Raw genomic sequence first — 27,936 nt, 5'->3', positions numbered from 1 at the left:
ACTACTACCGGTATTAACCCCTTGGGGGGGGTAATTAACCCTTTAGGGGGTGCCAACACTGCTACCGGTATTAACCCCTTGGGGGGGAGGGCGCTGGGGGTATTAACCCTTTAGGGGGTGCCAACACTGCTACCTGTATTAACCCTTTGGGGGGGGGAGAGGGTGCGGGGGGGTATTAACCCTTTAGGGGGTGTGCCAACACTGCTACCTGTATTAACCCTTTAGGGGGGTGCCAACACTGCTACCTGTATTAATCCTTGGGGGGGAGGGGGGGTATTAACCCTTTAGGGGGTGCCAGCACTGCTACCGGTATTAACCCCTTGGGGGGGGGGGGAGAGCGTGCGGGGGGTGGGGGGTGGGGGTATTAACCCTTTAGGGGGTGCCAACACTGCTACCTGTATTAACCCCTTGGGGGGAGAGGGGGGGGGTTATTAACCCTGTAGGGGGTGTGCCAACACTGCTACCGGTATTAACCCTTACCTGTATTAATCCTTGGGGGGGGGGGGGGGTATTAACCCTTTAGGGGGTGCCAACACTGCTACCGGTATTAACCCCTTGGGGGGGGGGGTAATTAACCCTTTAGGGGGTGCCAACACTGCTACCGGTATTAACCCTTTGGGGGGATGCCAACACTGCTACCTGTATTAACCCTTTAGGGGGGTGCCAACACTGCTACCTGTATTAATCCTTGGGGGGGGAGGGGGGGTATTAACCCTTTAGGGGGTGCCAGCACTGCTACCGGTATTAACCCCTTGGGGGGAGAGGGTGCGGGGGGGGGGGTATTAACCCTTTAGGGGGGGGCCAACACTGCTACCGGTATTAACCCCTTGGGGTGGAGAGGGTGCGGGGTGGGTATTAACCCTTTAGGGGAGGTGCCAACACTGCTACCTGTATTAACCCTTTGGGGGGTAGAGGGCGCGGGGTGGGTATTAACCCTTTAGGGGGGTGCCAACACTGCTACCGGTATTAATCCTGTGGGGGGGGGGAGAGGGCGCGGGGGGTATTAACCCTTTAGGGGGGGTGCCAACACTGCTACCTGTATTAACCCATTAGGGGGGTGCCAACACTGCCACCGGTATTAACCCCTTGGGGGGGGGGTATTAACCCTTTAGGGGGGGTGACAACACTGCTACCGGTATTAACCCTTTGGGGGGTGCCAACACTGCTACCTGTATTAACCCTTTGGGGGGAGCGGGCGTGGGGGGAGGGTATTAACCCTTTAGGGGGTGCCAACACTGCTACCGGTATTAACCCTTTGGGGGGAGAGGGCGCGGAGGGGGGGGTATTAACCCTTTAGGGGGGTGCCAACACTGCTACCGGTATTAATCCTTTAGGGGGGAAAGGGGGGGGGTATTAACCCTTTAGGGGGTGCCAACACTGCTACCGGTATTAACCCCTTGGGGGGGGGAGAGGGTGCTGGGTGGGGTATTAACCCTTTAGGGGGTGCCAACACTGCTACCAGTATTAACCCCTTGGGGGGGGGAGAGCGTGCGGGGGGGGGGGGGGGGGGGTATTAACCCTTTAGGGGGTGCCAACACTACTACCGGTATTAACCCCTTGGGGGGGGGGGGTAATTAACCCTTTAGGGGGTGCCAACACTGCTACCGGTATTAACCCCTTGGGGGGGAGGGCGCTGGGGGTATTAACCCTTTAGGGGGTGCCATCACTGCTACCTGTATTAACCCTTTGGGGGGGGAGAGGGTGCGGGGGGGGTATTAACCCTTTAGGGGGTGTGCCAACACTGCTACCTGTATTAACCCTTTAGGGGGGTGCCAACACTGCTACCTGTATTAATCCTTGGGGGGGAGGGGGGGTATTAACCCTTTAGGGGGTGCCAGCACTGCTACCGGTATTAACCCCTTGGGGGGGGGGGGGGAGAGCGTGCGGGGGGTGGGGGGTGGGGGTATTAACCCTTTAGGGGGTGCCAACACTGCTACCTGTATTAACCCCTTGGGGGGAGAGGGGGGGGTTATTAACCCTGTAGGGGGTGTGCCAACACTGCTACCGGTATTAACCCTTACCTGTATTAATCCTTGGGGGGGGAGGGGGGGTATTAACCCTTTAGGGGGTGCCAGCACTGCTACCGGTATTAACCCCTTGGGGGGGGGGGGGTATTAACCCTTTAGGGGGGGCCAACACTGCTGCCGGTATTAACCCCTTGGGGTGGAGAGGGTGCGGGGTGGGTATTAACCCTTTAGGGGAGGTGCCAACACTGCTACCTGTATTAACCCTTTGGGGGGTAGAGGGCGCGGGGTGGGTATTAACCCTTTAGGGGGGTGCCAACACTGCTACCGGTATTAATCCTGTGGGGGGGGGGGGGGGGAGAGGGCGCGGGGGGTATTAACCCTTTAGGGGGGTGCCAACACTGCTACCTGTATTAACCCTTTGGGGGGTGCCAACACTGCTACCTGTATTAACCCTTTAGGGGGGTGCCAACACTGCTACCGGTATTAACCCTTTGGGGGGAGAGGGCGCGGGGGGTGAGTACGGATAGATAGGGGTCGTACGTTATGGCGGGGGTCCGTGTATGGATGGATAGGGGGACCCTTATGGCGGGGGTGTGTGTATGGATGGATAGGGGGTCCCTTACTGGGGGGGTGAGTACGGATAGATAGGGGGGTCCGTTATGGTGGGGGGGTGTATGGATAGATAGGGGGTCCCTTATGGCGGGGGTCCGTGTATGGATGGATAGGGGGACCCTTATGGCGGGGGTCCGTGTATGGATGGATAAGGGGACCCTTATGGCGGGGGCCCGTGTATGGATGGATAGGGGGTCCCTTACTGGGGGGGTGGTGTGTATGGATGGATAGGGGGTCCCTTATGGCGGGGGCCCGTGTATGGATAATATATAATAATATATCCCTGCCCACAATGCCTAGTTTCCTGGATGTTATAGAAATACAAAGAGAAATTACACGTTGGCCGGCAGAGGGCGACAGAGGACACGAGAGAGGTGACAGCGCCAAGAATCCGCAACGTCCTAGACGTACAGCAGAGGAAGTGTCACGCTGGTAGCAATGGTAACGGCCACCTTTACTATCCGTTTACCCAGCCTGAGGTCGGAGCCCGGAATCAGGAATAGCAGGGTCTGAATGCTGTGCACTGGATCACTGAGCGCATCGGACCACTGAGCGCATCGGATCACTGAACGCACTGGACCACTGAGCGCACTGGACCACTCAGCGCACTGGATCACTGAGTGCATCGGATCAATGATAGCATCGGATCACTGAGCGCACTGGATCACTGAGCGCATTGGATCACTGAGCGCACCGGATCACTGAGCGCACCGGATCACTGAGCGCATCGGATCACTGAGCGCAGCAGATGACTGAGCCAATCGGATCACTTGAGCGCACTGGACCACTGAGCGCACTGGACCACTGAGCGCACTGGACCACTGAGCGCACTGGACCACTGAGCGCACTGGATCACTGAGCGCACTGGATCACTGAGCGCACTGGATCACTGAGCGCACTGGATCACTGAGCGCAGCAGATCACTGAGAGCATCATATCACTGAGAGCACTGGATCACTGAGAGCATCGGATCACTGAGCGCATCGGATCACTGAGCGCACTGGATCACTGAGCGCAGCAGATCACTGAGAGCATCATATCACTGAGAGCACTGGATCACTGAGAGCCTCGGATCACTGAGCGCATCGGATCACTGAGCGCACTGGATGACTGAGTGCAGCCGATCACTGAGCACAGCGGATCACTGAGCGCACTGGATCACTGAGCGCACTGGATCACTGAGTGCAGTGGATCATTGAGCGCACTGGATGACTGAGTGCAGCCAATCACTGAGCACAGCGGATCACTGAGCGCACTGGATCACTGAGCGCACTGGATCACTGAGCGCACTGGATCACTAAGTGCACTGGATCACTGAGCGCACTGGATCACTGAGTGCAGCCGATCACTGAGCACAGCGGATCACTGAGAGCATCGGATCACTGAGAGCATCGGATCACTGAGCGCACTGGATCACTGAGTGCAGCCAATCACTGAGAGCATCGGATCACTGAGCGCACTGGACCACTGAGCGCACTGCATCACTGAGCGCACTGCATCACTGAGCGCATCGGATCACTGAGCACACCGGATCACTGAGCACCTGCGGATTTACCTGCGTGATCAGAACGCCGCGTCGAAGACGCTATTATTCCTGATCGTTGCGAACGTGGCCAATATGGTTATATTTTCTTTTTGTTTTCTTACAGGAGATGAGGGCTTCGGTGGAATTAGGTGTTAGGCGAGTAATACTGTGTTTAGTCTGATTTCTAATAAAGGACTTTATTCTGTCTGTGTCTTTATTTACCATATAACTATAGGATTAGTAATGTAGAGGTGTCTTATTCTCCATTACTAACCAGTGGGCTTGATGTCGCTGGACAATACAGAAGTGACATCAACCCCACAAATACGAACCCCACGTGCCACCGCTACAGGGCAACTGAGAAGAGTCGGGCAAAGCGCCAGAATTGGAGCATCTAATAGATGTGCCTTTTCTGGGTAGCTGAGGGCTGCTATTTGTAGGCTGGAGGGGGTCAATATCCATGGCCCCTTACCATCCTGAGAATACCAGCCCCCAGCTGTCTGCTTTAGCGATCATGGTTGTCAAAAAAGGGGGTGACTCCTCTATTCTTGATAACCAGCCATGATAGCCCTGAGGGTTGCTGCCTCAGTTTTGCCTGGTTGGTTATCAAAAATACAGGGGAACCCATGGCATTTTTTAACATTTATTTATAGTGCAGGAGCCGGCTGATGAATACTGTTAGGAGCGGCAGCAGGCATAGGCTGATGGGAGTAGTAGTCCCATCAGCCTACGCCTGTAACCAGAGGTAACATTTCAACTTCGAACAGGGGAGGGATATTGTTGTTTTTAGTTTTGTTTGTTTACAGGTGACAATGGCTTCAGGGGATTAGGTGTGAGTATAATGTGATTTTTTATTTTATTCTTAATTTTACATTTCAGTACAACTCTCAACATTGTCTCCTGCTCGCGCTGATCTCAGAGAGAGCAGTGGACAATGATGAGAGCACCCGGCGCCTGGGAACAGAGAATACTACTGTACTGAGGTATCTCCATCAAGTGTCCTAATCAAAATACTGCACTTTCCCTATTCATAATATACACATCACAGCAATCATGTAGATAATACAATATACAGTGGGGCAAAAAAGTATTTAGTCAGTCAGCAATAGTGCAAGTTCCACCACTTAAAAAGATGAGAGGTGTCTGTAATTTACATCATAGGTAGACCTCAACTATGGGAGACAAACTGAGAAAAAAAATCCAGAAAATCACTGTCTGTTTTTTTAACATTTTTTTGCATATTATGGTGGAAAATAAGTATTTGGTCAGAAACAAACAATCAAGATTTCTGGCTCTCACAGACCTGTAACTTCTTCTTTAAGAGTCTCCTCTTTCCTCCACTCATTACCTGTAGTAATGGCACCTGTTTAAACTTGTTATCAGTATAAAAAGACACCTGTGCACACCCTCAAACAGTCTGACTCCAAACTCCACTATGGTGAAGACCAAAGAGCTGTCAAAGGACACCAGAAACAAAATTGTAGCCCTGCACCAGGCTGGGAAGACTGAATCTGCAATAGCCAACCAGCTTGGAGTGAAGAAATCAACAGTGGGAGCAATAATTAGAAAATGGAAGACATACAAGACCACTGATAATCTCCCTCGATCTGGGGCTCCACGCAAAATCCCACCCCGTGGGGTCAGAAAGATCACAAGAACGGTGAGCAAAAATCCCAGAACCACGCGGGGGGACCTAGTGAATGAACTGCAGAGAGCTGGGACCAATGTAACAAGGCCTACCATAAGTAACACACTACGCCACCATGGACTCAGATCCTGCAGTGCCAGACGTGTCCTGTTATGAAAGGTAATTCAGTACCACAATGGACATAGAGGTCAGCGCACATACAGTGACCTGGCAATAACCCAAAAAACAAGAACGAGCTCTGAGACGTGGGAACTCTGTTGACCGCAATCCCTAATCCTCTCCAACCACACTAAAGGCAGCCGTGGATTGCGCCTAACGCTCCCTATGCAACTCGGCACGGCCTGAGAAACTAGCTAGCCTGAAGATAGAAAACAAGCCTACCTTGCCTCAGAGAAATACCCCAAAGGAAAAGGCAGCCCCCACATATGACTGTGAGTTAAGATGAAAAGACAAATGTAGAGATGAAATAGATTTAGCAAAGTGAGGCCCAACTTTCTGAACAGAGCGAGGATAGGAAAGGTAACTTTGCGGTCAACACAAAACCCTACAAAAACCACACAAAGGGGGCAAAAAGACCCTCCGTACCGAACTAACGGCACGGAGGTACACCCTCTGCGTCCCAGAGCTTCCAGCAAGCAGCAAAAAAACAAATTGACAAGCTGGACAGAAAAAAACAGCAAACAAATAGCAAAGAGTAACTTAGCTATGCAGAGCAGCAGGCCACAGGAACGATCCAGGAGGAAACAGGTCCAATACTAGAACATTGACTGGAGGCCAGGATCAAAGCACTAGGTGGAGTTAAATAGAGCAGCACCTAACGACTTCACCACATCACCTGAGGAAGGAAACTCAGAAGCCGCAGTACCACTTTCCTCCACCAACGGAAGCTCACAGAGAGAACCAGCCGAAGTACCACTTGTGACCACAGGAGGGAGCTCTGCCACAGAATTCACAACAGTACCCCCCCTTGAGGAGGGGTCACCGAACCCTCACCAGAGCTCCCAGGACGACCAGGATGAGCCATATGAAAGGCACGAACAAGATCAGGAGCATGGACATCAGAGGCAAAGACCCAGGAATTATCTTCCTGAGCATAACCCTTCCACTTAACCAGATACTGGAGTTTCCGCCTTGAAACACGAGAATCCAAAATCTTCTCCACAACATACTCCAACTCCCCCTCCACCAAAACCGGGGCAGGAGGATCAACAGATGGAACCATAGGTGCCACGTATCTCCGCAACATTTCAAAAAAGAAGAGAAAGAAATAGACCAAAAATCGGGGATCACCGGAGGCACGGATCAAGTAAAAAAAGGCAAATTTTATTCAAAAGTGTATAAACGGACACAGAAAACCACATAGAGCACACATTAAAAACATTTAAAACATTGGTCATCCATGTGACCTATACATGGTACACTTAGGCCCAAAATAGAGCCATCCCCCTGTATGAACCAACTCCCCAGTATCAATAGATGACAAATATAAAGAAAATCCTATTACCGAGTGTGATGTCTATGTGAACAGCACCTTATTTTATCATACAAAAAATATATTGAAAAAGAGAGCTAAATGGCAAGTACACAAATAGTCATATAGCTAGCACATTCAGCATATGTCACAATGACTTGTAAGGAGATCCACAATGCCTAGATGCACCATGTTATAGTGAAGGCAGTATCCATGGTGCAAACACATAAAAAAAAAAAAAAAAGTCATCTAGACATGAACCCCAATTGCCATAGAAATGAATAAAGATACATATGGAGGTGCAGATAACCAGCCCAGCTGAGGGCACAATCAGGTTCAAAGACTAATAAATCTATTAGCAGAGTAAGTACGAGACTCAATGTGCCAAAGCTGCAGAGACTCCCATGCTGAAGAGGCATGCACACAGTTACCAAAGCCTCTGGGGCTAGATGACCAAAGCTCAATCACGGCATGTAAAATAGAGCCAAGGGCTGCTGGACACACTCAGGACCACCTGGGGAGTGGAGACAGGGGGTACGCTGACCCCGCGTGTCGCCACACTCAGTGGCTTCGTCAGGGGTAACTCCTGTCAGTGTACTGCGTCCTAATATACTAGTTAATCACTTAGGAAATAGCTGCAGCTGTGCTGCTTACCAGAGAAGCATGTAGTCAGGAAACATGGAGGTGCCTCCCCCAGCGTCCAGGGAGAGCTGCCAGCACCTGCGCACACAGGCTTATCTCCTGTGTATTGTCTCGTCACACCAGGTTGTCAAGGGTGCCTGGCAACACCCCGCCCACCCCACATCATCTGATCTCCAGCACAGTTGCAATGGGAGCACAGACGCTTGGGCTGGTATATCCCTGCGCCCCCTGGTGGAGTATTGCAAATACTTATGAATGTTTCAGTTCTAAATGCACAAAAACATAACAAAAGGACAGTGGTGCGCATAACTATGAGGTGGCCTGTGATACCACACAAGATTGTATCCCCACAGAGTAAATTGAGCTCGCTGCATACATGAGCTCCATCCATTACATGTTATTGCACCCAAGCAGCAAGAATTCTGTGCCTGTAGTGTATCACCATACTTTGTATACAGGGTGCCGACAGACACCTTTAACCCCATGCGTGCCACCGCGCAGGGGAGCAGAAAAGTGGCACAAAAATGTACATAGCAAATGCCACATTTAGATCAAGATGCCAGAGGGGCCCAGCAACATTCCCCCCATACCACATCATCAGGTCTCAGGCAGAGTTCAGGCACCGGTTCAAGGATAGAGGCTATCCAAAAAAGGTAATTGCACGTGCCTACACTGCAGCGAGAGATGCGGGCAGAGGGGATTTATTGCAGCCCCGTGTGAAGGGACCTTCTAAACCTCTGGGTGTTATTACAACTTATAATAACCAGTGGCGGGAGGTTCGAGAGATACTCACTAAATATTGGGGGATTTTACGTAGCGAACCCAAACTTAAATCACACATCTCCACACAGCCAACCTTGATAGCCAGAAGACCAAAAAACCTTAAGGACTCTCTGAGCCATAGCCACTTTAAACGCCCAACAACTCGGCTAAACAGAGGGACTAAACTCGTTGGGACATTTCCATGTGGCAGCTGCAACATTTGCCCATTTATCAACAATGATGTGACTCTCATTCCATCCCCTTCTTCATTTCAGGTGGTGACAAAAACCTACTTCAACTGTAAAACTCGGAATCTGATTTATGCTCTTTTCTGTCCGTGTCCAAAAACGTATGTTGGTCAGACGACTCAAGTACTGAAAAAGAGAATACAGCAGCACTTCTCAAGCATCACCACAGCAAAGAAAGACTTGGAAAGGGGGAAAACCTTGTCCTCGGTGGCCTCGCATTATTTATCTGTACACAACTCCCAACATAGGGGAACACGAATTATGGGCCTGGAGTTGGTCCAATCAGACATCAGAGGGGGAGACATCACGTTGGAATTGCTAAGACGCAAGTCCAAATGGATCTTCAATTTGAACTGTAAAGCTCCGTTTGGCCTTAATGAGGACCTTTTATTTACAGGGTTCTATAAGCAATCCTGAAAGACTCGTTCATGCCCACTATTGGTGCGTTGCTTTGTTGCCTCTTTATGTCTAGGAACGCTTTATATGTTTCTGGTTTTGTTATCATCATTCATCACTTTTATATTTTGAACTAGGTCTTCTGTTTAGCAATAACTTGCAGTAGCCTAGGTAGAATTTGGATCTCTATGTGAACAGCACTACTAGGACTCTAATTTAATATAAGCACCTTTCGTACTAGTATCACTCCTGCTGGTTCTATATGTGATGTCTTTGTCAACAACACCAGACCGTATGCCCTTGACCTGCATGTCCAAATATCTTTTGATAATTGGTGCTTCTGCAGTGATTTTGTCTTTTTGTAGTAGTGCCACATTCCATCTGTGGCCCACTTTGAGTTTACATGGAATATGTATATATATATAATATTATTCTGCCCTTGAAAGAGGCTTTAGGTTGCTTTATTAAACCAGCAATTTTACATGTAAATATTTATTTTTGTCATGCTTTCCAGCCATTTTAAGTCTACCATTACTGGTTTGTAATGACTTATTTGGTGTTGACATACAGTGAGCATAGGTTTCCACGTGCCCCGGGCAATTTTGCCTGGAGCGTGATGGGAGCCCACATTTGCACCCTGATTAAGACTTTTGGGGTTGGACAAAGTGTAACTGGGGAATCCCAGCAATCCCATATAGGGCCAATGCTGGCTGAGTTATAGCATGACTTGAGTGTCTATGATATGATATTGCACATAAGGTATGGAGTCTTTAAGTCTTGTAATAGTCCTGATTGTGGCACTGGAAGAGCATGCTTTACGCTACGTGCTCCATTCTAACAAAGTTATGGTTCTACCCGATGTGGCAATGTATGGGGCACTGGCAATGCACATTTTTTACACCTGTTTGCCCCCCTGCACGATGACACGCGTGGGGTTGGATGTCTGGGTATGTCCTAAATACTACAGGTGTGGCATCTATGCATCTATGCAGCTACATAACTGCTGCCTAGGTGCAATGGAATGTGACAGGTGAAGCCCCTGCACGCAGCTATGATAACTTACTTTGAATGTGCCGAGGCTTATCTAATGAGATATCGTTATCCTATACGAGACTATATGTTGCCTCACTGGTATTTGTATATTTGTAGGCTTACGGTGGTTCTGGGCACTTGCAATCCAATGCTCATAAGAGCCTGTAGTGCACCAACATGGGGCACGAAGACGCACATCAGCTCAAGTGTCCATGCGCTCATGACAACTCTGCCTGAGACCTGATGATGTGGTATGGGGGGAATGTTGCTGGGCCCCTCTGGCATCTTGATCTAAATGTGGCATTTGCTATGTACATTTTTGTGCCACTTTTCTGCTCCCCTGCGCGGTGGCACGCATGGGGTTAAAGGTGTCTGTCGGCACCCTGTATACAAAGTATGATGATACACTACAGGCACAGAATTCTTGCTGCTTGGGTGCAATAACATGTAATGGATGGAGCTCATGTATGCAGCGAGCTCAATTTACTCTGTGGGGATACAATCTTGTGTGGTATCACAGGCCACCTCATAGTTATGCGCACCACTGTCCTTTTGTTATGTTTTTGTGCATTTAGAACTGAAACATTCATAAGTATTTGCAATACTCCACCAGGGGGCGCAGGGATGTACCAGCCCAAGCGTCTGTGCTCCCATTGCAACTGTGCTGGAGATCAGATGATGTGGGGTGGGCGGGGTGTTGCCAGGCACCCTTGACAACCTGGTGTGACGAGACAATACACAGGAGATAAGCCTGTGTGCGCAGGTGCTGGCAGCTCTCCCTGGACGCTGGGGGAGGCACCTCCATGTTTCCTGACTACATGCTTCTCTGGTAAGCAGCACAGCTGCAGCTATTTCCTAAGTGATTAACTAGTATATTAGGACGCAGTACACTGACAGGAGTTACCCCTGACGAAGCCACTGAGTGTGGCGACACGCGTCGGGTCAGCGTACCCCCTGTCTCCACTCCCCAGGTGGTCCTGAGTGTGTCCAGCAGCCCTTGGCTCTATTTTACATGCCGTGATTGAGCTTTGGTCATCTAGCCCCAGAGGCTCTGGTAACTGTGTGCATGCCTCTTCAGCATGGGAGTCTCTGCAGCTTTGGCACATTGAGTCTCGTACTTACTCTGCTAATAGATTTATTAGTCTTTGAACCTGATTGTGCCCTCAGCTGGGCTGGTTATCTGCACCTCCATATGTATCTTTATTCATTTCTATGGCAATTGGGGTTCATGTCTAGATGACTCTTTTTTTTTTTTTTTTATGTGTTTGCACCATGGATACTGCCTTCACTATAACATGGTGCATCTAGGCATTGTGGATCTCCTTACAAGTCATTGTGACATATGCTGAATGTGCTAGCTATATGACTATTTGTGTACTTGCCATTTAGCTCTCTTTTTCAATATATTTTTTGTATGATAAAATAAGGTGCTGTTCACATAGACATCACACTCGGTAATAGTTAGGATTTTCTTTATATTTGTCATCTATTGATACTGGGGAGTTGGTTCATACAGGGGGATGGCTCTATTTTGGGCCTAAGTGTACCATGTATAGGTCACATGGATGACCAATGTTTTAAATGTTTTTAATGTGTGCTCTATGTGGTTTTCTGTGTCCGTTTATACACTTTTGAATAAAATTTGCCTTTTTTTACTTGATCCGTGCCTCCGGTGATCCCCGATTTTTGGTCTATTTCTTTCTCTTCTTTTTTGAAATGGTTCATATTATATAGACCTGGTTGGATCCCTTGGAATCTGTGGTGCCCCCTCTCTTTCTTATCGTATCTCCGCAACAATGACCTATGGAATACGTTATGTATGGAAAAAGAATCTGGAAGGGTCAGACGAAAAGACACAGGATTAAGAACCTCAGAAATCCTATACGGACCAAAAAAACGAGGTTTAAACTTAGGAGAGGAAACCTTCATAGGAATATGACGAGAAGATAACCAAACCAAGTCCCCAACCCGAAGTCGGGGACCCACACAGCGTCTGCAATTAGCGAAACGTTGAGCCTTCTCCTGGGACAAAGTCAAATTGTCCACTACATGAGTCCAAATCTGCTGCAACCTGTCCACCACAGTATCCACACCAAGACAGTCCGAAGACCCAACCTGTCCTGAAGAGAAACGAGGATGGAACCCAGAGTTGCAGAAAAACGGTGAAACCAAGGTAGCCGAGCTGGCCCGATTATTAAGGGCGAACTCAGCCAAAGGCAAAAAGGACACCCAGTCATCCCGATCAGCAGAAACAAAGCATCTCAGATATGTTTCCAAGGTCTGATTGGTTCGTTCGGTCTGGCCATTAGTCTGAGGATGGAAAGCCGAGGAAAAAGACAAGTCAATGCCCATCCTACCACAAAAGGCTCGCCAAAACCTCGAAACAAACTGGGAACCTCTGTCAGAAACGATATTCTCTGGAATGCCATGTAAACGAACCACATGCTGGAAAAACAATGGCACCAAATCAGAGGAGGAAGGCAATTTAGACAAGGGTACCAAATGGACCATCTTAGAGAAGCGATCACAGACCACCCAAATGACTGACATCTTTTGAGAGACGGGAAGATCTGAAATAAAATCCATAGAGATATGTGTCCAAGGCCTCTTCGGGACCGGCAAGGGCAAAAGCAACCCACTGGCACGAGAACAGCAGGGCTTAGCCCGAGCACAAATCCCACAGGACTGCACAAAAGTACGCACATCCCGCGACAGAGATGGCCACCAAAAGGATCTAGCCACTAACTCTCTGGTACCAAAGATTCCAGGATGACCAGCCAACACCGAACAATGAACCTCAGAGAGAACTTTATTCGTCCACCTATCAGGGACAAACAGTTTCTCTGCTGGGCAACGATCAGGTTTATTAGCCTGAAATTTTTGCAGCACCCGCCGCAAATCAGGGGAGATGGCAGACACAATTACTCCCTCTTTGAGGATACCCGCCGGCTCAGATACACCCGGAGAGTCGGGCACAAAACTCCTAGACAGAGCATCCGCCTTCACATTTTTAGAGCCCGGAAGGTATGAAATCACAAAGTCAAAACGGGCAAAAAACAACGACCAACGAGCTTGTCTAGGATTCAACCGCTTGGCGGACTCGAGATAAGTCAAGTTCTTATGATCAGTCAAGACCACCACACGATGCTTAGCTCCTTCAAGCCAATGACGCCATTCCTCGAATGCCCACTTCATGGCCAGCAACTCTCGATTGCCCACATCATAATTTCGCTCAGCAGGCGAAAACTTCCTGGAAAAGAAGGCGCATGGTTTTATCACCGAGCAATCAGAACTTCTCTGCGACAAAACAGCCCCTGCTCCAATCTCAGAAGCATCAACCTCGACCTGGAACGGAAGCGAAACATCTGGTTGACACAACACAGGGGCAGAAGAAAAACGACACTTCAACTCTTGAAAAGCCTCCACCGCAGCAGAAGACCAATTGACCACATCAGCACCTTTCTTGGTCAAATCGGTCAATGGTTTAGCAATACTAGAAAAATTGCAGATGAAGCGACGATAAAAATTAGCAAAGCCCAGGAACTTTTGCAGACTTTTCAGAGATGTCGGCTGAGTCCAATTATGGATGGCTTGGACCTTAACAGGGTCCATCTCGATAGTAGAAGGGGAAAAGATGAACCCCAAAAATGAAACCTTCTGAACACCAAAGAGACACTTTGATCCCTTCACAAACAAAGAATTAGCACGCAGGACCTGAAACACCGTTCTGACCTGCTTCACATGAGACTCCCAATCATCCGAGAAGATCAAAATGTCATCTAAGTACACAATCAGGAATTTATCCAGGTACTCTCGTAAGATGTCATGCATAAAGGACTGAAACACTGATGGAGCATTGGCAAGTCCGAACGGCATTACTAGATACTCAAAATGGCCCTCGGGCGTATTAAATGCAGTTTTCCACTCATCGCCTCGCTTAATACGCACAAGATTATACGCACCACGAAGATCTATCTTGGTGAACCAACTAGCCCCCTTAATCCGAGCAAACAAATCAGATAACAATGGCAAGGGGTATTGAAATTTAACTGTGATCTTATTTAGAAGGCGGTAATCTATACAAGGTCTCAGTGAACCATCCTTCTTGGCTACAAAAAAGAACCCTGCTCCCAATGGCGACGATAACGGGCGAATATGCCCCTTCTCCAAAGACTCCTTCACATAACTCCGCATAGCGGCGTGCTCAGGCACAGATAAATTAAACAGTCGACCTTTTGGGAATTTACTACCAGGAATCAAATCGATAGCACAATCACAATCCCTATGCGGAGGTAGGGTATCGGACTTGGGCTCATCAAATAAATCCCGGTAATCAGACAAGAACTCAGGAACCTCAGAAGGGGTGGATGACGAAATAGTCAGAAATGGGACATCACCATGTACCCCCTGACAACCCCAGCTGGACACAGACATGGATTTCCAATCTAAAACTGGATTATGGACTTGTAGCCATGGCAAACCCAACACGACCACATCATGCAGATTATGCAACACCAGAAAGCGAATAACCTCCTGCTGTGCAGGAGCCATGCACATGGTCAGCTGGGTCCAGTACTGAGGCTTATTCTTGGCCAAAGGCGTAGCATCAATTCCTCTCAATGGAATAGGACACTGCAAGGGCTCCAATAAAAACCCACAACGCCTAGCATACGCCAAGTCCATCAAATTCAGAGCAGCGCCTGAGTCCACAAATGCCATGACAGAATATGATGACAAAGAGCAGATCAAGGTAACAGACAGAAGAAATTTTGACTGTACCGTACCAATGGTGGCAGACCTAGCGAACCGCTTAGTGCGCTTAGGACAATCAGAGATAGCATGAGTGGAATCACCACAGTAGAAACACAGCCCATTCAGATGTCTGTGTTCTTGCCGTTCAACTCTGGTCAAAGTCTTATCGCACTGCATAGGCTCAGGTTTAAGCTCAGGTAATACCGCCAAATGGTGCACAGATTTACGCTCGCGCAAGCGTCGACCGATCTGAATGGCTAAAGACATAGACTCATTCAGACCAGCAGGCATAGGAAATCCCACCATGACATCCTTAAGGGCTTCAGAGAGACCTTTTCTGAAAATAGCTGCGAGCGCACCTTCATTCCACTGAGTGAGTACGGACCACTTTCTAAATTTCTGACAATATACCTCTATTTTATCCTGACCCTGACACAGACCAGCAAATTCTTCTCTGCCTGATCCACAGAATTAGGCTCATCGTACAGCAATCCGAGCACCAGGAAAAATGCATCGATATTACTTAATGCAGGATCTCCTGGCGCAAGAGAAAATGCCCAGTCCTGAGGGTCGCTACGCAAAAAAGAAATAACGATCCTAACTTGTTGAACTGGGTCACCAGAGGAGCGAGGTTTCAAAGCCAGAAATAGTTTACAATTATTTTTGAAACTCAGAAATTTAGTTCTATCTCCAAAAAACAAATCAGGAATAGGAATTCTCGGTTCTAACATAGAATTCTGAACCACAAAGTCTTGAATACTTTGTACTCTTGCCGTGAGCTGATCCACACATGAAGACAGACCTTTAATGTCCATTGCTACACCTGTGTCCTGAACCACCCAAATGTCTAGGGGGAAAAAAAGGCAAAACACAGTGCAGAAAAAAAAAATGGTCTCAGAACTTCTTTTTTCCCTCTATTGAGAATCATTAGTAATCTTGGCCTCCAGTATTGTTATGAAAGGTAGTTCAGTACCACAATGGACATAGAGGTCAGCGCACATACAGTGACCTGGCAATAACCCAAAAAACAAGAACGAGCTCTGAGACGTGGGAACTCTGTTGACCGCAATCCCTAATCCTCTCCAACCACACTAAAGGCAGCCGTGGATTGCGCCTAACGCTCCCTATGCAACTCGGCACGGCCTGAGAAACTAGCTAGCCTGAAGATAGAAAACAAGCCTACCTTGCCTCAGAGAAATACCCCAAAGGAAAAGGCAGCCCCCACATATAATGACTGTGAGTTAAGATGAAAAGACAAACGTAGAGATGAAATAGATTCAGCAAAGTGAGGCCCAACTTTCTGAACAGAGCGAGGATAGGAAAGGTAACTTTGCGGTCAACACAAAACCCTACAAAAACCACGCAAAGGGGGCAAAAAGACCCTCCGTACCGAGCTAACGGCACGGAGGTACACCCTCTGCGTCCCAGAGCTTCCAGCAAGCAGCAAAAAAAGAAATTGACAAGCTGGACAGAAAAAAACAGCAAACAAATAGCAAAGAGTAACTTAGCTATGCAGAGCAGCAGGCCACAGGAACGATCCAGGAGGAAACAGGTCCAATACTAGAACATTGACTGGAGGCCAGGATCAAAGCACTAGGTGGAGTTAAATAGAGCAGCACCTAACGACTTCACATCACCTGAGGAAGGAAACTCAGAAGCCGCAGTACCACTTTCTTCCACCAACGGAAGCTCACAGAGAGAACCAGCCGAAGTACCACTTGTGACCACAGGAGGGAGCTCTGCCACAGAATTCACAACAGTGTCCCACTGCTTAAGCCAGTACATGTCCGGGCCCGTCTGAAGTTTGCTAGAGAGCATTTGGATGATCCAGAGGAGTTTTGGGAGAATGTCCTATGGTCTGATGAAACCAAACTGGAACTGTTTGGTAGAAACACAACTTGTCGTGTTTGGAGGAAAAAGAATACTGAGTTGCATCCATCAAACACCATACCTACTGTAAAGCATGGTGGTGGAAACATCATGCTTTAGGGCTGTTTCTCTGCAAAGGGGCCAGGACGACTGATCCGGGTACATGAAAGAATGAATGGGGCCATGTATCGTGAGATTTTGAGTGCAAACCTCCTTCCATCAGCAAGGGCATTGAAGATGAAACGTGGCTGGGTCTTTCAACAAAGCACACCGCCAGGGCAACGAAGGAGTGGCTTCGTAAGAAGCATTTCAAGGTCCTGGAGTGGCCTAGCCAGTCTCCAGATCTCAACCCTATAGAAAACCTTTGGAGGGAGTTGAAAGTCCGTGTTGCCAAGCGAAAAGCCAAAAACATCACTGCTCTAGAGGAGATCTGCATGGAGGAATGGGCCAACATACCAACAACAGTGTGTGGCAACCTTGTGAAGACTTACAGAAAACGTTTGACCTCTGTCATTGCCAACAAAGGATATATTACAAAGTATTGAGATGAAATTTTGTTTCTGACCAAATACTTATTTTCCACCATAATATGCAAATAAAATGATAAAAAAACAGACAATGTGATTTTCTGGATTTTTTTTTCTCAGTTTGTCTCCCATAGTTGAGGTCTACCTATGATGTAAATTACAGACGCCACTCATCTTTTTAAGTGGTGGAACTTGCACTATTGCTGACTGACTAAATACTTTTTTGCCCCACTGTACATAGCTGCATCTAGTAGTAAAACTTCTACAGTAAGAACATTTCACCAAGAGAAAGGTGGGGGTCTTTCAGTCTTTGTAACCCCTTACAATATCATGGACAAAATGCATGCTGCACAATGATGACGGACAGATGACATCCATGTGTCATCAATGTGACACGTACCGGCACCTGGGAACAAGTGGCACAGTTTGCGCTGTTCCCATGCGCCGACTGCTGAAGGCAGCTCTCATCATTGTTGCCTAGTCTCCATGTGATCAGCGTGTCCAGATGACTGATGGGAGTTGTATTCAGCACCCGCTGTGCACATTCTCTGTAAAAGTAAGAATTAAAAAAAAAAAAAGTTGTGGCCTCCTGCATAAATTTCATAACCAGCAGATGAAAAGCCGACGGCTGGGGCAGATGTTACTAATCTGTGGAAAGGGACAACATCCTATAAAGTTCCCAGGCTGCTAATATCAGCTCACAGCTATATACCTAGCCTTTCCTGGGGAGTTTATGGGGGACCCCAGAAAAAAACTGACGTAGGGTTCCCCTATAAATTCTAACCAGCAAAGGCTAAACAAACAGCTGTGGGTTGATATTTATAGCCTGGGAAGGGGCCATGGATACTGGCCGCCTTCCAAGGCTACCAACATCAGCCCTCAGTTGCCCCAGAAATGACGTATCCATAAGGTGTGCGCCAAATCTGGCACTTAGCCTCGCTCTTCCAACTTGTCCTGGCACGGTGGCAAGTGGGGTAATAGGGTTGGGGGTTGATGTCACCTTTGTGCTGTTAGCAGGCATCAAGCCCAGAGGTTACTAATGGAGAGGCATCTATAGGATGTCCCCATTAGTAACACTATAGTAAGTATTGAAATAAATGCACAGCAAGAATAAAGTCCTTTATTTAATAATACTCCCCTGCCATATTTTTCTCATTAATTACTGTAAAAATGAAAATACTAAAAACCATATTCCTCACCTGTCCCAGGCACTAATGACCACAGGCGGTAGCTTTTTCCCGCTGGCGTCCTTAGATCAACACTAGATAGTTGTTGTGCAAATACTGTGAGGTGTGGGGGGGCATCAGCTCTGTGTCAGTGACCAAAGATTACAAGGATGGCCGGTGGCAGGGCCAGAGGCAGGGAGATGGACAATGCCACGGATGGTGGGGAGGAGGTGGAAGATGATGTTACTCAAGCAGAGGGGGGCGGTCTAGAACAGACCTCCCAAGGAGCCAGCGTTAAGTCCCGCAGTGGGCCGCTCACCACCTGCCCGTCCCCCCAGCCAGGCAGGTATCTGCGTACTCAAAAGAAATTCCACGACAATTTTTGGGGTCTTACCCTTGTAAAAATAAAAAAAATGACGGCTAAAAGATCATGCTTGTGAAAAAAATTGATTTTTATTTTCACGGCTGTGTGTTATACACTTTTGTGAAGCATCTGGTGGTTCAAGGAGCTCAGCACACATCTAGATCAGTTCGCTGAGGGGTATAGCTTCCAAAATTGGGTCACGTGTGCGGGGTTTCCACTGTTTAGGCACATCAGCGTCTCTCCAAATGTGACATGGCGTCCGATCTCAATTCCAGCCAATTTTGCATTAAAAAAAGTCAAACAGTGTTCCTTCCTTTCCGAGCTCTGCCGTGCACTCAAACAGTAGTTTTCCCCAACATATTGGGTATCTCTGTACTCGAGAAATCGCACAACAAATGTTCTGGGTCATTTTTTCTTGTTACCCTTGTGAAAATAAAAAATATGGGTATAACAAACTTTTTGTGAAAAAAGTTAAATGTTCATTCTTTCCTTCCACATTACTTTAGTTCCTGTGAAGCACCTGAAGGGTAAATAAACTTCTTGAGGGGTGCAGTATTTAGAATAGTGCCACCTTTGTGTATTTTCTGTCATATAGGCCCCTCAAAGTCACTTCAAATGTGAGGTGGTCCCCCAAAAAAATAGTTTTGTAAATTTAGTTGGAAAAATGAGAAATCGCTGGTCAACTTTTAACCCTTCTAAATTCCTAACGAAAAAAAAAATATGGTTCCAAAATTGTGCGGATGTAAAGTAGGCATGGGGGAAATGTTATTTATTAACTATTTTGTGTGATCTGATTCTCAGATTTAAGGGAATTAAAATTAAAAGTTAGAAAATTGTGAAATTTTTGCCAAATTTCTGATTGTTTCACAAATAAACGCAAATCATGTTGAATAAATTTTATGACTATTATAAAGTACAATATCTCATGATAAAACAGTCTCCGAATCAGTGAGATCCACTGACCAGTTTCAGAGTTATGACCTCATAAAGTGACAGTGGTCAGAATTTTAAAATTTGGCCTGGTCATGAAGGTGCAAACAGGATAGGGGGTGAAGGGAAACAGAGAATAAAGTTTTGGATTTGTTTGTATGTTGGAAAATAAAAGACGTTTAAGTTAAACTTTCTTGGATCATGGCCTCATTGCTGCACAGACACAAAAGTCACTGCCTTACAATTGTCACTAGTGATCCTTGTATTTTACGTAAACTACACACTATGTACAGCACTCAGGTGTATAATGTCACTGGTGATCCCTGTATTACCTCTACACTATACACTATATACAGAGCTCCTGTGTATAATGTCACTGGTCATCCCTGTATTACCTGTACACTATATACAGAGCTCCTGTGTATAATGTCACAGGTCATCATTGTATTACGTGTACACTATACACTATGTATATACAGAGCTCCTGTGTATAATGTCACGGGTGATCCCTGTATTATCTGTACAATATATACAGAGCTCCTGTGTATAATGTCACGGGTGATCACTGTATTACCCGTACACTATACACTATATACAGAGCTCCTGTGTATGTCACTGGTGATCACTGTAACACCTGTACACTATATACAGAGCTCCTGTGTATAATGTCACTGGTGATCACTGTATTACCTATACACTATATACAGAGCTCCTGAGTATAATGTCACTGGTGATCATTATATTACCTGTACACTATATACAGAGCTCCTGTGCATAATGTCACTGGTGATCACTGTATTGCATATACACTGTATACTATATACAGAGCTCCTGTGTATAATGTCACTGGTGATCACTGTATTACCTCTACACTATACACTACATACAGAGCTCCTGTGTATAATGTCAATGGTAATCCCTGTATTACCTGTACACTGATACTATATATAGAGCTCCTGTGTATAATGTCACTGATGGTCACTGTATTACCTGTACACAGACACTATAGACAGAGCTCCTGTGTATAATGTCACTGGTGATCACTGTATTACCTGTACACTATATACAGAGCTCCTGTGTATAATGTCACTGGTGATAAATTTAGTATTAGTAGTGTGTTTTTTATTAAAAGGGTAGTCATTTCTTCTTGAGAAATTCTGCAGAGACACTGTGACTGTGCACACTTTAAGTAATCACCACTGTTGCCGGTCTGTGACGGGGATTCGCTCATTTGCCTGATTTACCTCTCTATAAGTGAATTTAGGGAAGCTGAGCACATCTAATCGGCACATGAATGCAAGCGTGCAAATTGCCGACTCTCACCAGCGGTATCAATGAATGCTGACAGCGTGTGCACTGCAAAGTATAAGGATTTAAAAGTCTGCAGACACAGAGTCTCTGCAGAGTGTCATCTGCCAGATACCAGACTGCAAAATTAATGATCAGTATGGCGGTATTAAGTCAGCGTAGTATATGTTATTACGGTATGTGGCATTATTTTATGTGGTATTATTGGTATTGGTGGGTTTTATTTAGTCACCGGATGGTGGTCATATTCTGGCTCTCTGCGGTGGTCCTATTGGTTTGGCGGCATTATTTTGCCCTTCAGCCCTGGAGCCGTAGCACTCCACTGTCTCCGGTATTTTCCCACATTGGCTATGGTGATACCATTGCTCCCTATGGTCTTCTGTTATCAGTCTGACAGCTCGCACAGGGGTGCACATACGGCGGTGACGCGTGGACATAGTGACTTTGGTGATACCATTGCTCCCTATTGTCCTCTGTTATCAGTCTCTGACAGCTCGCAGAGGGGTGCACATACGGCGGTGATGCGTGGACATAGTGACTTTGATACCATTGCTCCCTATTGTCCTCTGTTATCAGTCTCTGTCTGATGGCTCGATGCCTGCAGGCAGGGCTGCCACTAGAGATTTCAGGGCCCCATACTGTCAAAATTTCGGGGCCCCCCCTCAAACTCCGCCCAGGCTCCACCCCCAGTTCCACCTCCACCCTAGCTCCGCCTCCACCCATCGAACCTTCCACAGTCCCACCGCCCACTCTTGGAAAAACTCCACTTCTGCACCCCGTCCTCACCAATCACACATTAACACCATATCACATACATAGCTATCAGCTTTTGTTTTAACCAAAAGATTTTTTTAAGCCGCCACCACGACAAGGTAGACTCTTGATCTAACTAGAGGAATCTGACTAGTGGAACCGTTGGTGAATATCGGTCTGCACTTGGGACGGGCCGCGGGTCTCCTAACCTGAACTCAGCAGCGTCACAGCATGTATGAGGATGCTGGTCAGGAGATCGGCACCCGATCCATGCACTGCTGTGTGAGCGCAGACCGATTTTCCCCTTTCGACCATTACGCTGCCATAATAATAAAGATGCTTCCCAATCATATAGACTCACTTGCATCAATAATTCTCCACCCCACTTCCCAACCTCAACCAAAACAGTTACTGGATGATCCTGAGCTGCTGCCTGATGTTGTATCTGGGCATTAGGCTCATCCAGTAACAAATATACATTGCTGTTGGGGAGTGGGAGGGGAAAGGAATGATTGTATCATACAATCACATACTGAAATGGTGGACAAACGAATACATGGACTTGTTATTTACTCACACAGCCGATGTTGCCACAGCGTGCACCACCCAGTCAAGAAGAATCTAATGGTCGCCTCAGCCTGCCCACCGCTGCCGCCTCAGCCTGCCAACCAAATAAATGGAAACAGTGTATATTATTGAATATATAATCACCTATTATGCAAAACTAAAAAATATCTTTATTGGTATTTATTAAAAATCTATAAAGTGTAGAACATAAATACACCTCAAAACTTAACTCAAAGTGATCGTATAAAAAATAAAAAGTAGTCAACAGTAAAGGGGAGATCACCCCATTTATTTACTACCCAGGTTAATACGATTAATCCCCAATCCCCACAGTTTTAAGCGTGCCCTAAAAACTCATTTTTTCAGACTGGCCTACCGCCTCAATGCATTAACCTAATGATCCCGGTGTGGCCCTTTCAAAAAATGTAAACCATAATCAGGTTCCTCGCATCATGTTCTCATTCACTTTATGCAGTTAATAGCCCTCTGTGTCTGTACTGTTACATACTTAGGCTCTTAACTGGTTCATGCAGCTTTACATGAACACCCGAGGCTTACACTATGGCCGGTCCGAATAACTAAAGCAATTGTTAAGGTATCGTCACACTGAAACGACGCTGCAGCGATACAACAACGATGTCGATTGCTGCAGTGTCGCTGTTTGGTCGCTGGAGAGCTGTCACACAGACAGCTCTCCAGCGACCAACGATGCCGAAGTCCCCTGGTAACCAGGGTAAACATCGGGTTACTAAGCGCAGGGACTGGGTGGCTGCAGGGTCCAGGGGGAGGCAGCGGCTAGTGGGGGCTGCAGGGCCCAGGGGGGAGGCTAGTGGGGGCTGCAGGGCCCTGAGGGGAGGCTGGTGGGGGCTGCATGGTCCAGGGGGAGACTAGTGGGACTGGGGGCTGCAGGAGGAGGCTAGAGGGCTGCATGGTCCAGGGGGAGGCTAGTGGGACTGGGGGCTGCAGGAGGAGGCTAGAGGGCTGCATGGTCCAGGGGGAGGCTAGTGGGACTGGGGGCTGCAGGGGGAGGCTAGAGGGCTGCATGGCCCAGGGGGAAGCTAGTGGGACTGGGGGCTGCAGGGCCCAGGGGGAGGTTAGTGGGGGCTGGCAGTCCCACTATCCTCCCACTGAACCATGTTGGATGCAGCCCCCACTCGACTTCCCTCATCAGCCACACGCTGCCAGGCGCAGCCACCTGAAGCCTCATCTGCTCATGAGACTCTGGACGCAGTGCACTCTCCTTAGGCTCTGTGCACACATTCAGGTTTTTTTGCGTTTTTTTCGCGTTTTTACCGCAATAAAATCGCGATAAAAACGTGAAAAAAACGCTAACATAGCGTTTATTTCCTGAAAAACTACAGGAAGTGATATCCCATCTATCCCATCATGCCATTCATGCGCATCCCATAATCCAGGAAGAGGAAACTCCCACACCATTCCCGTCTTCCTGTATTATGGCTGCCGACATGGAGGGGTATGATCGGATGAGGCTGGATGTGGTGCAGATGATAAGTGTGGTAAGTGTGTGTGTATATATGTGTGTGTCTGTGTATATATGTGTGTGCGCGTGTGTTCGGACAGCGGCCGATGAGACTAGTCTCATCGGCCGATGTCTGTTCCCTCCAAGTCGTTGCAGCAGGCTCAGCTCGATGGGAGCAGTATTTCCCATCGAGCTGTCCCTGCTGTTATGTACTATTTCCCCCATCAAATGTCCCCTACAATTGGTCATTGGTGAACAGTGGTTACAGGTCCATTCCCCTAATAAACACAATTATTAACCCCTATTCACCCCTAAACTTAATTCTCATTGGTGGCCAGTGTATTATCATTGGTGGCCAGTGTATAATAATTATCATTGGTGGCCAGTGTATTATCATTGGTGGCCAGTGTATAATTATTATCATTGGTGGCCAGTGTATTATCATTGGTGGCCAGTGTATAATTATTATCATTGGTGGCCAGTGTATTATCATTGGTGGCCAGTGTATAATAATTATCATTGGTGGCCAGTGTATTATCATTGGTGGCCAGTGTATAATTATTATCATTGGTGGCCAGTGTATTATCATTGGTGGCCAGTGTATAATTATTATCATTGGTGGCCAGTGTATTATCATTGGTGGCCAGTGTATTATCATTGGTGGCCAGTGTATTATCATTGGTGGCCAGTGTATAATTATTATCATTGGTGGCCAGTGTATTATCATTGGTGGCCAGTGTATTATCATTGGTGGCCAGTGTATAATTATTATCATTGGTGGCCAGTGTATTATCATTGGTGGCCAGTGTATAATAATTATCATTGGTGGCCAGTGGAAATGATATATAAATTATTATTTATTTTCATTGGTGGTCAGTGGAAAAAATAATAATAAAATGTAAAACTTCATTGGTGGCCAGTGGTTACCTTATAATTACCTGTCCCCGGCGATCGCCACCTAAAATAAAAAATAAAAAAACAAACCCATACTCACCTAAACGCCCAATTCCACGATTCCCTCGTCAGAAAAAATTAAAAAAACAAACCACAACGTATACCTACCCTCCGCAGCATCCAATTAAACGATTGTCCCACGATGATCTTGAGTTTAGAGCAGCCACATAACATGCGGCTGCTCTAAACCGCGGCCGCCGATACAATGAACGGGATCGCAAAGCGATCCCGTTCACTGTATACCGAGTTCTCCCGAACGCAGCTCGCGCTGTTCGGGGGAACTCGTTCGGCAGTCACTGCAGCTGCGCGGACTCCCCGGCTGACCGGGGGTGAAAGCTGTAGCGTGGGAAAATTTTCCCATGCTACCAGTTCATCTCCGTTCAGCCGGTGAGGCTGCGCAGAGATGATATGTCATCATTAGTAATGTTTACAACGGGACAGGTGCACTTGCACCTGTTCCATTGTAAACCAATTTTTTTTTTTAACCCTTGAATTTCCCAAAGAAAATATGGTGTAAAACTAGGTGTCTTTATTTCATTAATATACTACGTGGCTGGGCACTATGCTAAATGGCTGGGCAATATACTACGTGGCTGGGATATATGTGACGTGGCTGGGCAATATACTAAATGGATGGGCAATATACTACGTGGCTGGGATATATGTGACGTGGCTGGGCAATATACTAAATGGCTGGGCAATATACTACGTGGCTGGGATATATGTGACGTGGCTGGGCAATATACTAAATGGCTGGGCAATATACTACGTGGCTGGGATATATGTGACGTGGCTGGGCAATATACTAAATGGCTGGGCAATATACTACGTGGCTGGGATATATGTGACGTGGCTGGGCAATATACTAAATGGCTGGGCAATATACTACATGGCTGGGATATATGTGACGTGGCTGGGCAATATACTAAATGGATGGGCAATATACTACGTGGCTGGGATATATGTGACGTGGCTGGGCAATATACTACATGGCTGGGCACTATGTTACGTGGCTGGGCACTATGTTACGTGGCTGGGCACTATACTAAGTGGCTGGGCAATATACTACGTGGCTGGGCACTATGTTACGTGGCTGGGCACTATGTTACGTGGCTGGGCACTATGTTACGTGGCTGGGATATAGGTTACGTGGCTGGGCAATATACTATGTGGCTGGGCACTATGTTACGTGGCTGGGCACTATGTTACGTGGCTGGGCACTATGTTACGTGGCTGGGATATATGTTACGTGGCTGGGCAATATACTACGTGGCTGGGCACTATGTTACGTGGCTGGGCACTATGTTACGTGGCTGGGCACTATGTTACGTGGCTGGGCACTATGGTACGAGGCTGGGATATATGTTACGTGGCTGGGCAATATACTACGTGGCTGGGCACTATGTTACGTGGCTGGGATATATGTTACGTGGCTGGGCAATATACTGCATGGCTGGGCACTATATTACGTGGCTGGGATATATGTTACGTGGCTGGGCAATATACTACGTGGCTGGGCACTATGTTACGTGGCTGGGCACTATGTTACGTGGCTGGGATATATGCTACTATATATACAATATGCAAATGTAGATAACCGTGTATTTATTGTAGCCCACAATTAATTTTAGTTTTTCCCTTGTTATCTTTTATTTTGTAGATTGAACAACACCCTGAGGTCTGGGACCGGTCAAGCGAAAAGTACAAGGGGGCAAAACGTGATGCCTGGCCCAAAATAGTAACCGCTCTCTTTCCAGAGTGGCCGAATCTCCCAACACAGCAGCAAACACAGATTTGTAAGTATCAATTTCTTTCCTTTTTTTAAAAAATGTAAGAAGAATTGATTTGGAATGTTTTATTTAAAAAATTTTAATTTTCAGTGGGCGATGTGAAGACGAGATGGTGGTCTGTCACAGACAGATATCTGAAATCGCTCAAGACTCCTAGTGGCAGCTCGCCGCCAAGGAAGAGGGTGCCATATGGAGACCAGCTGCAGTTCATATTGGGAAGCCGGAGTTTGAGGAGGTAAATAATATAAAGAAATAGTGTTGCTTGACGTCATGATTTGTATTTTTGTAACCTTTGTTTTTTTTTGGGGGTCTGCAGAACAGAAAGCAATGTCTCTGCCCAAACACCTCCGGACCTTAACGATGGTGACACCACTGTGGACAGTATTGGAGAGGAAGTAGAAGACAGCATAATGGACAGCCAAGAATCTCCGGGGAACATGTCTTTGTCCGGAAGGTCACCCGAAATAACTGATTCCCTTGGAGAACATGACGTTGCAGCAAATACCACTACTTCAACTTCCTCGGACGCTGGTGCAAACTCTGGTGGCGGTGTGTCGAGGCACATGGGGAGGGGGGCTGCTTCTGTCCGTCCCGTGGCATTGAAAAGGACGGTCCAAAAGAAGACCAAACAAGGTCAAATTATTGAACAATTAACGACTAAAACGCTCAATCTTCTTGATAATTCATCAAAGCAAGATGAGCATGACAAATTTAGGTCACTTTTGGCAGACCGCGTAAGAACACTGCCACGGGACAAGCAGCAAATGTTCGTGACAGCTGTCAATTGTCTGTTTATGGCAATTGATGACACACCCACCCTACCCCCTGCTCCACAAGTTATGACGGGTATTTTCAACGTTTTCAGCAACCCCATTATGCCTCCACCACCACCACCACCAGCTGCTGCATCGCAGCGTTACGGACAGGCGGCAACATACAGGGCCAACCATGTAGATGCGTACAGTGGCCATACACCTGTACCTAGTGCAACTAGCCATCGTTCCAGTATGCCCAATAGCAGTGTCTACTCCCAACCAGACTTATTTAATGATATGGGCTACCAACCGGAATATCATCAATTTTGAGATTTGATATCTCATCCTATTTGAGTAGAGACGGGAGTGTAGAGAATGTTAAACCGTTGAGTTCATGACCAAATCTTAAAAAGTTCTT

General features: G+C 47.2%; 2 protein-coding genes across 2 annotated transcripts in view; one reads left to right on the top strand and one right to left on the bottom strand.

Moving 5' to 3' along the window:
- The window catches only part of LOC138662933 (oocyte zinc finger protein XlCOF8.4-like), a 70,540-nt gene extending 62,582 nt beyond the window's left edge, over positions 1–7,958 (bottom strand). The window contains exon 1 of the mRNA XM_069748945.1: positions 7,878–7,958. The gene's annotated coding sequence lies outside the window, so the exon portion shown is untranslated. The remainder of the gene's footprint in view (positions 1–7,877) is intronic.
- Positions 7,959–17,956: 9,998 nt separating this feature from the next.
- On the top strand, positions 17,957–27,936 carry LOC138666357 (uncharacterized). Its single transcript, XM_069754585.1, has 4 exons — positions 17,957–18,007; positions 26,634–26,769; positions 26,854–26,998; positions 27,080–27,936. The coding sequence occupies exons 1-4, from the start codon at positions 17,957–17,959 to the stop codon at positions 27,846–27,848; spliced, it is 1,101 nt and encodes a 366-aa protein (XP_069610686.1). The 3' UTR covers positions 27,849–27,936.

Source organism: Ranitomeya imitator, chromosome 2, assembly GCF_032444005.1.
Source record: "Ranitomeya imitator isolate aRanImi1 chromosome 2, aRanImi1.pri, whole genome shotgun sequence".
Lineage (NCBI taxonomy): Eukaryota > Metazoa > Chordata > Amphibia > Anura > Dendrobatidae > Ranitomeya > Ranitomeya imitator.
This window is presented reverse-complemented; position numbering and strand designations above follow the sequence as displayed.

Bases quoted from the DNA above. Each gene is read 5' to 3' on its own strand.
- LOC138666357 (XM_069754585.1), top strand. From the start codon at position 17,957: ATGACTGATGGGAGTTGTATTCAGCACCCGCTGTGCACATTCTCTGTA. The intron at 26,770-26,853 runs GTAAGTATCAAT...TTTAATTTTCAG, and splicing joins ACAGCAGCAAACACAGATTT to TGGGCGATGTGAAGACGAGA. The intron at 26,999-27,079 runs GTAAATAATATA...GGGGGTCTGCAG, and splicing joins GGAAGCCGGAGTTTGAGGAG to AACAGAAAGCAATGTCTCTG.